The sequence below is a fragment of the Panicum virgatum genome, chromosome 3N (genome assembly GCF_016808335.1).
Source record: "Panicum virgatum strain AP13 chromosome 3N, P.virgatum_v5, whole genome shotgun sequence".
Lineage (NCBI taxonomy): Eukaryota > Viridiplantae > Streptophyta > Magnoliopsida > Poales > Poaceae > Panicum > Panicum virgatum.
Window position 1 is genome coordinate 68,924,434 of NC_053147.1, and position 15,315 is coordinate 68,939,748.

The 15,315-nt window shown below is 43.0% G+C and overlaps 1 protein-coding gene and 1 long non-coding RNA gene across 2 annotated transcripts; both read right to left on the reverse strand.

The window, feature by feature from the left end:
- Positions 1-663: 663 nt before the first annotated feature.
- On the reverse strand, positions 664-6,074 carry LOC120668084 (NAC domain-containing protein 72-like). Its single transcript, XM_039948028.1, has 6 exons — positions 5,779-6,074; positions 5,401-5,699; positions 5,077-5,302; positions 1,640-1,732; positions 1,391-1,554; positions 664-735 (listed from the first exon to the last, which is right to left on the reverse strand). The coding sequence occupies exons 1-6, from the start codon at positions 5,996-5,998 to the stop codon at positions 664-666; spliced, it is 1,074 nt and encodes a 357-aa protein (XP_039803962.1). The 5' UTR covers positions 5,999-6,074.
- Positions 6,075-14,409: 8,335 nt separating this feature from the next.
- LOC120663958 lies at positions 14,410-14,893 on the reverse strand. Its single transcript, XR_005670673.1, has 2 exons — positions 14,755-14,893; positions 14,410-14,688 (listed from the first exon to the last, which is right to left on the reverse strand). It is a non-coding gene; the product is annotated as an uncharacterized LOC120663958 (long non-coding RNA).
- Positions 14,894-15,315: the final 422 nt, after the last annotated feature.

A 15,315-nucleotide genomic window follows, 5' to 3' on the forward strand; every position in this document is an offset into this window, starting at 1 on the left:
TCAGACTTCCGAATCAAACAGCTCGAAATGTAAACGAGGCTCAAAGAAAAAGTTGGAGGGCCGTACGACGATCACCTCGTTGCACCCGGATGGGGAACCCAAGTCTCCCAAGGGGGTTAAGACGACTGTGGTGAATCAGTGTGGATGTTATATCAGGGAGAACATCCCCATTAGCTTCAAGCTCTAGAAGAAAATCAAAAGAATAGATAATGATGCTGATATCGTCCCTGAAACAGAGAAGCAAATGCTATGGAATGATGTGAAACAACACTTCAGTTTCCCAAAGAACAAAGAAGAAATCTTTATGGATTGGGTCATGAAGAAGATGGCTATTTCTTTCCAGACGTTCAAGAAGAACATGAACAAAGACTACATAAAGAAAGGCCGCGTGCCAGACTTCGAGAAGCACTTCAAGAAGCAACGTCCATTTTGGGATGCATTTGTGCAGTACAAACTGTCCGAGACCAGCAAGAAAAGGACAGCACAAGCCAAAGAGAATGCGAGCAAGAAGATACACTTTCATCATTTTGGGCAAGGAGGTTATTCGACGGTGATCCCCAAATGGCGGAAAATGAAGACGACCTCACTGCGAGGGGAATCGTACCGGCAACTTTCGACTGGCCGGAGCGAGCAAAGCATTTCTTCTATGCTCGTGGAGGCTCCCTAAACCCGAAAGATTGCTCGCTTATTACTAGCGACGCCATAAGAGAAGCGGCCAACAAGCTGGATGAGGCACTAAAGGCCATGTACGAAGGCAGTTTCAAGTCAGACAGATAGAAAGATGAGTTGATGTACGCTCTCGGGATATCAGAACACACAGGACGTGTGCGAGGTATGGGTGTAGTTCCATGGAAGCATGGCTTCAGTGCTGACATTGAGACCTATCGAAGCAGATCCAGGAAGAAGGATGAACAGGAAGATAAGATGCGTGCCCTGGAACAGAGGATAGCTTCGATTGAAGGGGCAATGGCAAGTAGCAGCCAGACACACCAACAAGAAGCCAGATCAGCCGCTAATTTGGAGAGCAGCCCCGGCTCGCAACGCCGTAGCAGCGTCGCTTCCACGGAGCACCCAGCCGGAGGTCAACCCACAGTGGTTGCGGACGAGTCAGAACATTACTCGGTGGATGACATCACCGTGAGGACACCCTGCGAGCTTCTGTATCAGCAGAGGAAAAAGATCAAACTGGTCGCGCATGGCATTGCTGAAGTGCCTGTCCAAGGTGGGACAATTCATGGCAGGCTGATTCCGGAAGGATATGCTAGGGTCATGGTCGATCGAGTCGAGCCAGGATGGGAAGACCTCGACCTTGAGATCCCTGGAGGCGATGGAGAAGAGGAACTCGGACACGCTGTGCACACATGGATCTGTTGGAACAAGCGGTACATACGATTGGCCTCTGGGATACAATTTGCCGATACATCAGCAGCCCAAAGAGGTCCCAGTCAGAGTCCAGCTCCGAGATCACCACTAGTAGCACATAAGAGTCCCAGTCCAGCTCCGAGATCACCACCAGCAGCACATAAGAGTCCCAGTCCGGCTCCAAGCTCAGCACTGGCAGCAGGAAAGAGTCCCAGTCTGGCTCCCGATGATGCAAGGGACTCAAGTGCCAGCTCAGGGGCTTGGGTCCCACTGTAACCGCCTCCAAAGGCGAAGAAGGAGAGCGCGAAGCCTTCGGTCCCACCGCCACCGCCTCCGAAGGCGAGGAAGAGCACAAAGGTCGCGCCACCTCCTAAGAAGAGGAACACCCCCATGAAGAAGAAAGAAAAACCTCCACTACCGAAGTTAGCATACCATATGACTCAGGAGGAATTAGAAGAAAGTGTGCGCCAGCACGTCAGAGATCATTTCGCGCCTAAAAAGCCTCCACCGGTGCATCAATGGTTAGAGAAAGATAAGAAATACTTCAGAACTCTACTCCAACCGAAGTACAGGGCACCCCTATCGGACTACGACCGCCAGATCACAAAGTCCTGGGAGAAGCCAAGTAACCGTCGGCGCAACCAAGTTCCCCAGCTCGGACAACAGTCCAAGCAATCGATACCCCCGCTCAAAGTCCTCTCCGACCAGGATGCAGCTATGGCTCAGTTTGTGCTGGAAAGCGGCCTCACAAAAGCTCAACTGCTCGAAGAGGCTCCAATCGAGGTTCACCCAGGGGCAAACAAAAAACCTTTCGTGTTGCGGGAATCTCTTATGTGGGTAGAGTTGATTCCGGCACTACCAACTAGGATGCGTGAGTTGCATGCATGGTACATGAAAGCAAGTGCAATGAAGGATGTATGTTTTTGTGCCCGAATACAAGATAGGCATTTCCATCGGGGGATGACATATGGATTTATTTTGAAAATCTTTATGATCTGTACCATCAAGACCCCGTAGACAAGTCTCTCCTCTGTGTATTTTGTATGTAAGTGTACTTCGTCCTACCATTTGTATATAGTACCATAGCTCTACTAATTATGTGTTTTCTCATCCTCTTCCTTTATTTTTAATCGTGTAGGATGAAGGTTCAAGAATGCCAGAGAAAAGGGATATATCACATCGGCTTCATAGACCCATGTAATATATATGAGGAGAGTGTCAGGAAATAGCCTAATCGGACCGAGAACAACATACTCAGGGCCTTGCATAAGCAGAATACTTGTCAATTCATTCTGGTTCCGTACAACTTCGAGTGGGTTCTTTATCTTTTTTCTTGACTTCACTGTATATATGTGTATATATATATCCAACATTTCTTATACATATATGTGCATGAAACAGGTTTCACTGGATCCTTCTTATTATCGAGATCGATAGATGCCGAGTTCGGGTGTACGACTCCTTGAGGAAGCCAACATATTATTACCAAGACCTCATAAACATCATCCAAAAAGCATGGGCTCGCTTCCTTCAAAAACATATAGGAATATCGTCACCTCCAGCCTCGCTAGAATTTACAACTAACTGGCCGGTATGAATACATATCGCACATCTACTGTCGTTTCTTTAATCAACATCAATATTTCATAACCCATATATATATATATATGTATATATATATATAGATTTTAAGACAGGCGGGAGGAAACAACCTATGTGGCTACTACGTTTGTGACTACATGATGGATTTTTGTTGCCGCAGCTCGATATCACAACATGAATTGAATGTACGTAGAACAACATTACTAACAATTACCTACATTTAGTTCCGTCTAGGTACTAATTCAAAATATTGGTGTTTGCACTTGACAGATTTGTTGCATGGAGAATGACCTCATCCAACTAGAAAGAATCAAAGCAATTCAAGAATCAATATGTGGATTCCTCCTAGATGAGGTCATAAATCCAAATGGAGAATTTTATGCGAATCCTAGGATATGTGTGGGTCGAGCGGATCCGAATAAGAACATCAGCGATGATGATGAGGTGCCCAAGGACAGTTAGTATCTTGTAAAAATTTGTTGGACAAAACTTATGTGCACGACGACTTGTAAATATGTTATGAATCCCGAGTTTATTATTAACATATTTATATTAGAAGTACATATAATATTTCAAGTTTATGTAATTATAATAAATGTATTCAATTGTATGCTAGATACGAATATATACGAATACGTAAACGTGCTAGAATGTGAATACGCAGACGTACACGAATACGAATACGCAAACATATACGAATACGAATTAATTGAAACCCAAAAAAATGGAAAACAGAAAAGAAAAAAAAAAGACATTTACCGACCGGTACTAAAGTGCACCTTTAGTACCAGACCGCCTGACCGGTACTAAGTGGCGGCCCACTTAGTACCGGCCAGGCGGTACCGGGCCGGCGCCCGGTACAAACCAGGGGTTCCGGCTCGGTACGTATGAGGGTTTTTCTAGCAGTGTGTGATATTTATCCCTCGAGACGACCGATTCTGGCGAAACCCTAAAAACCGGTCCGACCGATCTGCTTAACTGGTCTGGACGGCCTTGCTGCCTTTCGGTCTGTTTGCGACTCGCACGCTCGAGTGCTCTCGTGTGTTGGCCGAAACTTGCGTCAACACAAGCCATTGAGCAGTGAAGTTCATGAGAGCGGTTGCATAAGGGGGGTGATTCCTTATACCGCTCACACATTTTTGTATTTTATTTTATTCATTTAATCTAGTTCAATCTAAGGAAAAGCCAAAAAATAGGGTTAAACTGTAGATTCAATTCAAAAAATGTTGAGAGAAAATCACAAAGTTAGAAGAAAAAGATGGTCAAAATCACCATTGAAAGTCTTATAGTAGGGACAAAAAAAAAACGCTGTTCTATATATATATCTACCATTTTACTCATGCTGATTTATATGAATGGAAGCTGACTCCTATATGCATCAAACAAGACACTAAACATACACACATTTATTACACTACCATCAATGAAAATTGGCTTCCATAAAAAAATAAAATTAAAAGTCACTATATATTGTGGACTTCTTAGCAGCCACACAGTCCACTACTACTTCTTTCACCACCCACCTAGATAGGGAGTGGAATCATGGCCTCGATTATCTGCAGTGATGTTGGATATATAAGTATGCCGATTTCAGAAAGTATACTAAGAAGTTCATTCAGGAGGAGCTATCTGCAGCAAACTATAAACTACATATCCAATCCAAGGTTCTAAATAGCCAGCTATAACTGTTAGGAAGGGCAGCCGCTATGGCATTTAGTCCACTAAATGCTGGTTATAGCCTACTAAATGCCGTAACGGCAGCCCTGCTGCTATTAACTGGCGATTTAAAACCGCTATTAACTGGCGATTTAAAACCACGATCCGATCTGGTGAATACTGCAAGCATATGCAGCCACACTCGTGTTCATAAAACATTCGACAAATGTAAAACTGATGCCACACAGACATGCAAGCTAGCGATTGTATTTACAAGTAGAGAGGTTTGTATCCGTCGTCAGATCTCCATGATCCTCCCGAGCTCGTCCCAGGTGCTACCGCTGTCTCTGAAGGTCGTCGGATCGCTCCACACTGACATCGATGGCAGCAAAGGAGCTCCCATCAATCCTGATGAAGTTGTTGTTGTTGTTTTGGCTGATGATACGCCATGGAGACCGTGCAGCAGGAACGGCTGGTGGTGGTCGGTGGGATAAGCCTCGCTCGCCTCTGACGAACCGAAGCTGCTCATCATGGAAGCGCCGTGCTGATGGTGATAGCGGTAGTCATAGTAATACTGCAACTGCTGCTGGCATCGTTTGCTGCCGTGTTCTTGTTTCTGCTGCTGGCACCTCCTACTGTAGGACATGTTCCTCTTGAAGATCCGGCATATCGTCCATATTTCCTGTGTGATTAGATAGACATGAACAGATAATTAACAATTGTGTTTCAGTTTATCTGTGATGACTATAGTGAGGTTGATCTGAAATTGTTAGCACTGACTGCATCATGGAGCTCGGCTGCCCCCGCCGTTGAGGGGAGGCGAAACTCGTGCATCATCCAGTCGGTCTTGGTGCCCCTGCCGGCGCTGCCGCGGTAGTAGACGAGGGATTTCTTGAGCCCGAGGAGGCACTCGCCGCCGGCGCCGCCGTGTATGGGCTTGTCGATGCCGGTGGCCTTCCAGAAGCCGGAGCCGGTGACGCGGTTGGGCCGGATGCTGTTCCTGTACTTGCGGCCACGCAGGCAGAAGAAGTACCAGTCTTCTTTGTCTCCTGCACCCTGCACCACATGCCGAGCTTCATCTGCACATTATTCATACCTCCACACAGTTAGCTGTTAGCTCCTCCGATCAAAGAAAGAACACAAGCAATCAAGACTTACTTGGAAGATCCCAGGGGTCGTGCTTGTAGATGTCGACCTCCTTGATGATGTCAATACTGAAGCCCTTCTTCTCCACCTTCCTTGCAAGGTAGAAGCTCAAGAGCTCCTGGTCCGTCGGATGGAACCGGAACCCAGGAAACACCAAATCATCATCTTCAGTTCCGACTTCCACTCCGCCGCCACTCTCCTTGACCCTTTCCGACGGCTTCTTCTCCTCCATGGCTGGCTTTACAAGCTTTTGTTCTTGCTTCTAGGGCTAAGGTAAGGTACGTAGCTGCTTACATGTCATACATGGTGTGTGATGGGGCCAAATGGAGGCTGTGTAGTACGGACTTGGTTAATCGCTGTATTAATTTGTTTGGATGGCCTCTTCTTGATTGGTTCTTATTGTAAATGAGTGGTCATATGTTGAACTAAACATAGAGAAAGGTCAAGTCAATGGAATTTTGGCCTTATCAGTTGAACTTTCTCATTTCATTTCCTGCACAAATTTGAGAAACTAAGAAATTATTTAACCTAATCTACTTTACAAACTTTTAACGACTCAATTTTTGACTTAGAACGCACCTTAGTGATATTTTTTATGTATGAGGACTCGTTCTGATCTTTTGAGCTATAGGAAGAATTTATTTCAGATGATGGCCAGGTTTTTTTTCTCTATGGTTGAGCACATCAACACTGCGTTGTGCCAAGTCAAGGCAGAGGTCATGCCCTTTGACTCGGTAGGAGTGTAATTGATTTGTTTAAGCTAGTGTTTTTAATTTTGCAGGGGTGATGTGACACCCTAGGTGTCTGCACAGTAGAACTGTATTTATTTTATGCATCATGTGCTTAAATTGTGTGAGCAAGGGTCTTATTTTAAATATAAGGTTAATTGTGTAAATATGATTTGATGCAAGGTCCTTCCTATAGTTCAATTTGAATAGGATGAGTAAATATTGCTTTTGTGGAGGGTTTATTTTCAAAATTCAGTGCAATCATTACATGGCAGGAAATTTTACATTTCAGTCTGAAATTAAGGTGAATTTGCTTTGGAAAAGACAAAACTCCATTAAATTCAAAATTCTTTCTATGGTTTCAAAATAACTCTTTAACCTTTGGTCAAATCAATTTTTACACAAAACCAAAGTTGTAGATCTTGAAAAGTTGAACAACTTTTATGTTGGGCACTTTTTCATTTGAGCCGTAGTTTAGGAGTTATTTTTGTTTTACAGTAGGATCCCTGAATTTTTCAGAAATTGCAAAATAGTCCTGCTGTCTTCTCCCTCCTCTCTCCCTCTCTGCTTTTCTCTGTCACAGGCGCAGAGCGGCGCCGCCGCTGCTCAGGAGGGCCGCAGGCCACCTCCTGCTCGCCGTGGCCTTCCACGCATCGTGCCCGAGCTCCTCGCGCTGGACTTCTCCCGCTCCTGCCACGAAACCCCGAAGCCTCCGCGGCCGCCACCTCGCCGTCACCATCACCGTCGAGCGCCCCTGGGCCAAATCCCTCTCCCCCGGGCATCGCAATGTGCCCCAGGAATGCCCTCCCCCTTGCTGGTTGCCTATAAAAGGGGTAGAACCCCCTGCGCACGCGCACAGCCGCCACCGCCCGCTATTAACGCCGGCAAGCTCCAGCTCGCCGTGGCGCCGCCGCTGCACCACCCCATTGCCCATTTGAACCCCGCTACCATCTTCCCAGACCTCCAGGGAAGCTCCTAGGCCCGGCTTTTCCTCCCAATCGCCACCGGAGCGCCGCCGCGCCAGAGCATACTGCCGCCGTCCGCCCCTCTCCGTGGAGCCACCGCTGCAGGCCACCATCTCGAGCCCCAAGACCTTCTAGAGGTAGCTCTCGGTCCCCTCTCGCTTTTCCCCAGCGGGGCCCCCACCGCCAGTGCCTCTCCTTGCCGGGAAAAGCCGCGCCCTCCCCTGCTCTGTTCTGTCATGGCCAAGGACCCCGGTTTAAAAGAAACAAAAGTTCAGGGTCCTAAGTGAAAGATATACATGAACTAGAGAATCCCAAATAGCAAACTTTGAAAATGCCTAGAAATTTGTAGAAAAATAAAAAAAATGCAAATCCAAAAGTTTTGGAATCCTTGTTACTATACCTACAAGTTTTGTTACATACACATCTTCAGTTTTGGTCTGCATGTTAATCCAAGAAATAGAATAGAACAAACAGGCTTTAATTATTCTAGGAGTTGTACTCAGTAACTTCATGTGATTTTTGGCTATAATGTGTCTTGCAGTGTTACTAGTGCCTGGTAAATTTTTTAACCCTTTTTAACATATTTAACTAGGTCAAAGTTTCAAGATTCCTAGATCTACTAGTTTTACTAATATATTTGTGCTGGTAGAAATATTACAGTTCTGAGGGTAAAACTTTTTTCATGCATGTATGCCACTAAAACCTTGCTGTTGCACAATTTTGAGAAATTTAGATCTGTTTAGCTTTTTATTCGATTTAATTCTTTTCAAGTAGGCTTTATTTGTCATAAATAGTTTACTTGATTAGAAAAATATGAGAATATTTGTGGAACTTTATTTTGGTCAAATATTCATGTCTGTAAAATTTGAGATCCAGAAACACTATAGAACTTTCTGTACTAATTAGTTTTACCATATGTGGTTTAATTTTTTCAAAATTATTACTTCTGTTTTATGCCTAGATAAATTTTGAAACATTTATAGGAAGTTCATAAACATATGAGTCCTGTTCTGAGAAATTTTGAGCTTCATAAGTGTTGTATTTTGTTCTATAGAATTTAATCTTGTTCTAGGTGTTGTCTGAGTAAATGTTTTATTCTGAATAATTGGCTACATGAAATGGCATCAAATTTACAGAATAGATTGCTCTCTGCACTTCCTGTTTGAAGTAATTTTTCTGAGTTTAAATGCTGTTTGTGTACTGAGTTACTTATTTCTTAGCAAACCATGATTTATTTGCTATATGAACTAACTAAAATTTACTTTGTGAGGTTAATCATGTTTTTTGTGTAATAAGACATGTTAAATAACTACTCTATAAACGATTGCCCATATGCTAAGTTTGATTGATATTTGTTAGACTACAACTTTATCGTGAAGTGTATGTGTTTGTAATACCATTTCTTGCATCGCAAATAGATACGACTGTTTTAGCGGACGGGACGTACGAGCTGATCCAGGAGTCCGAAGGAGCTGATCAAGAAGCCCAGCTGAATGCCATTACACTGACTGAAGACTCGGACCAAAATCCGGAAGAGCCCAAGGCTGATTTAGCTAGTGACTACCGCGAAGGCAAGCCCCGGACATAAACCCAGTATTTCAAATTATGCACTTTATGTACTACTTACTTGTGCATTTATAGTTCTTAGGATTTGAATTGAAACCCTAGATGCATGATCCTAGGAACCTATGTATTGAACACTAGATTTGAGTTCGAGTAATTGCTATGCTTATAGGACCGGTAAAAGTCGAGTGATTGCCTGTCACTCGCGAGCTCTATAGGAGTTGCTTGTTTACTTTCTGCAATCACTATAAGTACGTCGGACGGGGTCACGTTCGATATCATGACCTTGAGTGAGACCCCGTCTGTATTGATGAAATCTGCTAAGGTCGCGGTGTGTGGTAGCGGTGGTTAAGTGTTTGAACGTACTAGCCACATGCCGTAAATATGGTACGCGGTAAGCCTAGTAGCTGATCGGACCGGTGAGTGGATATACCTTTCACTCTCTCTTAGAGATAGATTTTTATTTATGTTTATGTTGCGCAACACCACGGGTACAGGGAGGAAGTTGGTGCCCTGTAGTCGGGGAGAGTGACTCTATCCACAGGCCGGAATGAAAGGTCAACGGTTGTTTGGGAACGACCCGATGGTGTTCCAAACGTGTGTGTTAGGTTTACCTTGCAAGGTTGGAAATCCGATTCGAATCGTCCGTCTCTCGCGGATATTGAGACTACTTGATCCCTTTGCCACACAGAGTAATAAGAGTAATATTATTATGATCAATCTTGATGTTTGACTAAAGTTCTACCATGGTTGATTAGAAATAGTTGCTTACATAGAATGGTTAATCAACTAGAATGTTGAAAGCTAAAATGAGAAATTAAGGACCTACTCTTTATTGCTTTTCAGCAAAAGGAAAGCCAGAGTCTTACAGAACCCTGCATACTCTAGCTAAGTGGACTAAGTATATCCGTTGACGGTTAAGTCTTGCTGAGTATTAGTACACTCAGCCTTACTGTTGAATCCTGTTTCAGGTATGGGTTTTGAGGACCAGATCGCTAGTCTGACTTGGCCCTGCTCTTTGCCCCCTGGCTAGTCCGTTGAGTGGGATCCGTCTCCGGCCGGCAATGACCCCGATGAGTGATACCTTGCTTGGGCTAGCTTGGTATACTTTTGCGACGTGTTGTAGCCGTCGTGTTTTCTTTCCGCTGCTTAACTCTGAACTTTAAACTTATGTTTTGTATAATATTTTACTGAGTTTGTATTTGTAATTATACTTTGAACTTGTTGTAATAACTGTTATGCCTGTGTTGTAAAATATATGGTTGCGATATCTCTGGACTCGCCTTCATGCGGGGTATGCTTGTTCGATCCGAGATCCGGTGGTTGTATCGGTACATTACCCGACAGACCAAGAATTGTTTCGTTTGAAGTGCGTTTGAGTCGGTGTTGTCTTTATGGTGATGGTCAGCGCACTTGAGCCGGGATAATTCAGGTGGTTCTGCAACTGAATTATGCCCTTTGCACATCTTAGTGAATTTATTCTTGTTTTTTTTACCACAAATGAGGGTGAGTGGTAATTCCTACAACAACATGTCTTAGTTTCAGCCAGGATTTTATTTACCAATACCAACCAGAAGTTACTAGTAGATTTTTTTTCCTAGAAAGAAGGACAACTACGTGCCAGCATTATAGGAACAAAAAATAAGTTACTAGATTTTCTCTCAAATTGGACCTTTTTTGAACGGAACCGGCAGTAGACCTGCCTGTCGTATTGAAAGCCAGAAACGTTTCAACACTGTATAGAAGTTAGCACAAAGTAAGAAAAAAGTGGAGCATGAAAACAAGCAAGAAGGCTCACGCAAATTTGACCCTTTTGCTTGTTTGCAAAATAGTTTTGGGTCTGAATGGTATCTTTCAGATATTTTGGAGTACATTCGCTACTTTTTTGTTAACTTGTGTAATTTCTTTTTATGGCCAGTTGTTGTCGTGATTTGAGACCGTGGTTGTCTCTTCAAATTAACAGGAAAATAGTTTCAGGAAGAAAAGTCCAAGATGTAAAAGCTAACCGTGCATACATTTTTCTACTGATGAGTAAAGGGTTGATAAAAAAACTTTGTTGACAGACAAATTTAATGCTGTTTTATGTCGGGTGGAAAAGTATGTGCGGATTTGTCTCAAATTAAAGTGTAACTTACATTTGGAACGACAAAACTTGGAGAAGCTTCGGATTAGGTAAGAAAATCCTTCCCCCTTTACTAGTTCTACGGCTAGAGCTGAAGAATATCAAAGCATTCATACGACTCAAACTCTTGCCATAAATTATTCATTTCTAGGAAAGTGACACACCTACATATGTTACTTTAAAATAACTACATGCTCATGAGAACAGATGCATGTGACCTTAACGAGCATGGGAACAAAGAAAAAAGATGCTGAACATTTCCAGGCTTGGAAAAGTGTGATGGTTGAGTCCATCATTTTCAGTCTGGATGAAAATGCAGTCAACAGCTGTGGAGTTGTAATAGGAGGAAACCGATGTTTTAACCTGACACTTGGCACCCGTGGTCATCCAGCATACAAAAAAATCTGAGTCCCTCTTTCCTTTGCTAATGGTTAAAAAAACATTTACGGCACACAAATTGACCTCTCTCTAGACAAATATATATTTTGCTCTCTTTGGATGATCCCTACCAAAAGAAACCAAACAATCCACCGTTAGTCGGCATTCATCCTAGTAACAATGATAATCCAACAGGGAACACTGAGTCTCTTCTTTTTTAAGAAGTAGTTGAAGTGCTCAACTACCAAATTAAATTTACTGAAACTTTTTGCTGTCTTCTTTTTGGATCAAACTATTCACATCATGCCACATACTAGTAACAATGATAATCCAACAGGGACCATGAATTTTCTGTTGAACTTGCATCCCATCTCTAACGACTATAGAAATAAGTACTCTCCTACCTTTCTGAAGTTCTGATGCACGGCATGAAGTTGTCAATAAAGAATAAAGGCAATATGGTCAGAGCAAAGATAATCACCTACGTTTTGGTGCTGTCAAAAGAGTTGATGTCACTGCATGCGCGCGGTAGATTAATCCTGATAAATTTACTATTTAATTATGGAAAGCAGGAGTGTTCAACCTCATGTGTCATGAAACTTGATAAGATCACTCATATAACAAAAGCGATCAATCTCGTCTTATTCTTCCTCTGCTTCACATCCAAAGTCAGCATATTCTACTGCATGCTCGAGCAGAAGAAATTCAGAGCTAATAAGTAGATCGACTAAATTCCATTTCCAGCCTTTCCGAAGTGAAGCGACCCAACTTTCAGACACAAGCAAAAGGTCGTTTATCAGGAGTCTACATGACTCCGTGTTAGCTGTGCAGAACAGTGTTGGGGATCGAGTCTACCAAAACCACCGAAAGAGAGGTACGAAGACATCAACTTGAGAGCGAGTGAGAAAAGCTCCGAGAGAGAAATGCTCATGAGAGAGAGCAAGAGTCCCCCTTTACCACTTGGGGTCAGCTATATATATAGGAGACGAGGAGTGGCAATTTAGCCTCGACTCCTGATAAGTATAAGATTTACAAATAGGTCCTTGGAGTGCCCGGCTACCCCGTGAGGCATATTACAACATGGATTGGGCCATTCTCCCAACGAACAGTTTCTCCCGTCATGGAAGTACCTACCTGCTGCATCAACTTACGCATGGACAGACGGATGTGAGAGAGTTGATCCAGCCAAAGGCCAAGAGGAACTGTACTTGTACCATCGTCCATGATGAATCTTGTTCATCCGCTGTGAACTCTACCACCATCTTCGCCCCACTCTGCCGCACAATTCCCTGATCATGACACTATCCCCAACTCCGTGAATCCACAGGATATTCGTGCGACCATTCTTTCCTCGGTGCCACCCATTTCCATCCCATTGCATGCTCGACAAGAACTCTGCAGTTTCCCTTCCAAAAAAAAAAGAACTCTGCAGTTGTATTTGTGGCTGCTCGTTATGTTTTCGTAGACGGGAACATGAGAACGAAGGAAGCTTGCCTAGAGAAAGCTGAGACTAATAGGATTTCTTTCACGAATATTTATAGGCACGTGATTTCATCGAAACGTGTTAGGTTGGATATTGATAGCAGTAAGTTGTACAGGAGGTTTAACTGCATGCTCTGTGGTTCAGCACAGCCATTTCTATCGATCCTCGTGGTTATGAAGGGAGTAAATTTGTCGAAAATTTCCCATGGAAATTACAGTTCAAATAGGATGGTACTCCCTCCGTCCCATGAAAAGTGCAATCCTGAATTTGAAAAAAAAATCCCACAAAGAGTACAATTCTAGAGATTAGATCTCGACTACTTGCCTGATTATTAAGTGGTCAGATTTAAATTGCATGCCAAAACTAACCATATGTGCCAAACAAATGGGGGCATGAGAATCTTTTCACGCCACTACTAATCTGTCTAAAAAAATCTAGATTTGCACTCTTCATACGGAGGGAGTAGTTTTTATTTATTTTGTAATCCAAACAGAAACATTAAATTAAAACATGATTTCCACTAAAATTCTCATAATTTCCTATCGGACATATAGAGACTGGGCTCATCATGTTCAACGAATCTTCGTTGCATATTATTGTGCATGCCACTTCATCCTTGTAAAAAATTTGCATGGAAATTAATAATTGAATTAGTACACCCAAATAACTGCCGGCGCTGTCTGAAAATCAAACGAGCTCATGCGTGACGATGTCTGCACATGAATCTGGAGTCTGGACGATGCCTTTGTTGCCTATGCCTTCACACACTTAGTTTCAGTCGCTACACTATGGTGGGGTGGTATTTCAATCTCGTCCATTGAACTTTGCTTCTCCTCCTTCACTAGCCTAAGCTCCATTTGTATGTTATCTAGCTCTATTCACTACTAGAAAACGGAGATTTCATGAGAGCCGGAAACACTCACGAAAATAGCTAAAACTATCATGAAAATAGTCCATGACGTGTAACTCTCACGAAAATCCTATCACAAATATGGCGCCACGAAAATACCATTTTCATGAGTGAACCGTCATGATTTATATTCGTGAGAGTATTTCCTATCAACAACCTCCACAAAATATTTTGTGCCACCAGGTATTCAAGATCATTTTCATGAGAGTCGAGTCATGAGAAGTTCACCGCAAATATATTTCCTAGGAGCCCAACTCTCATGAAAATTCATTTTCATGTGAATGTATAAACCGCCATGAATTACATAGAGACCTCCACGAAAAATGTGCTAAACCAAACGGCATCATGAGAGCATTGACGTCACGAAAATAGGATCATTTTCATGAGGTAGTGGCATCATGAAAATAGTGTAATTTCATGATAATTCATGCCACTAGGAAAATAAACACATGAAAGATCAGATCCCATTCCAACACATATCAATGCTGCCCACATATCAATCCGGCCATCACACATCCATTCATGTACATGATACAAATATCATGATAAATAAGTCTACAAGTCTATCATACGTTGAAGGACGATAGCTATATATGTTTCAACAAAAAGTTGTGTTGCATCATTTGACATTGAAGAAAAAGAGGTCAAAGTATCTGGACATCTGTTGATCATCTTTGCCTTGAAGCCATGGATGACTATTCTCACCTTGCAAACGGGTCCAGCAATATGGCCAAAGGCCCCTCCAAGGACGTTAGCCCCAGCACAACCGTAGCCTGAATTCATCTTCAAAACTCATAAATCCACTACTATATGCATCAAAAAACTCATAAATCCCGCACCTCGCCGGCCGCTGCTCTCTGCTCCCGTGCGCCTTCTGCGCACTCGGTCCTTGCCGGCGGGTGGATCTAGCTAGGGAGGGGACGACAACTACCCGCATGTGCTGGCGGGTGGATCTGGGAGGAGAGGGAGAAAGGTGAATGGGAAGAGAGCGGCAGGTAGGGTTTTAGGGATGGGTGAGAGATATTTATTTGGATTATGGAGCATCTTGGCCACCCAATTCGATCCGACGGTAACAGTGTGTGGTTTTGAGCTGAGAATAGACCGAAGCAGTTAGACGGGGCTTATTTCATTCCTTGTCTCCTTAACATTTTTCTTTTTCCTTTTTCATTTTATTGCACTACAGTGAAATAGCATACTATAATAATTATCTTATATACACCAATACATTTTTTATATGTAATAGACTACCATAATAATTATCTTATATACACCGATATATTTTTTATATGTAATAGACTACAGGGTGAGAGGTGCGAGCAACTAAGACGACTAAGGCCGCTAAGTGCAAAGATGGTGTGCATCAAACTATCTCGTGAGAGCTATTATATTATTCCCTTTCA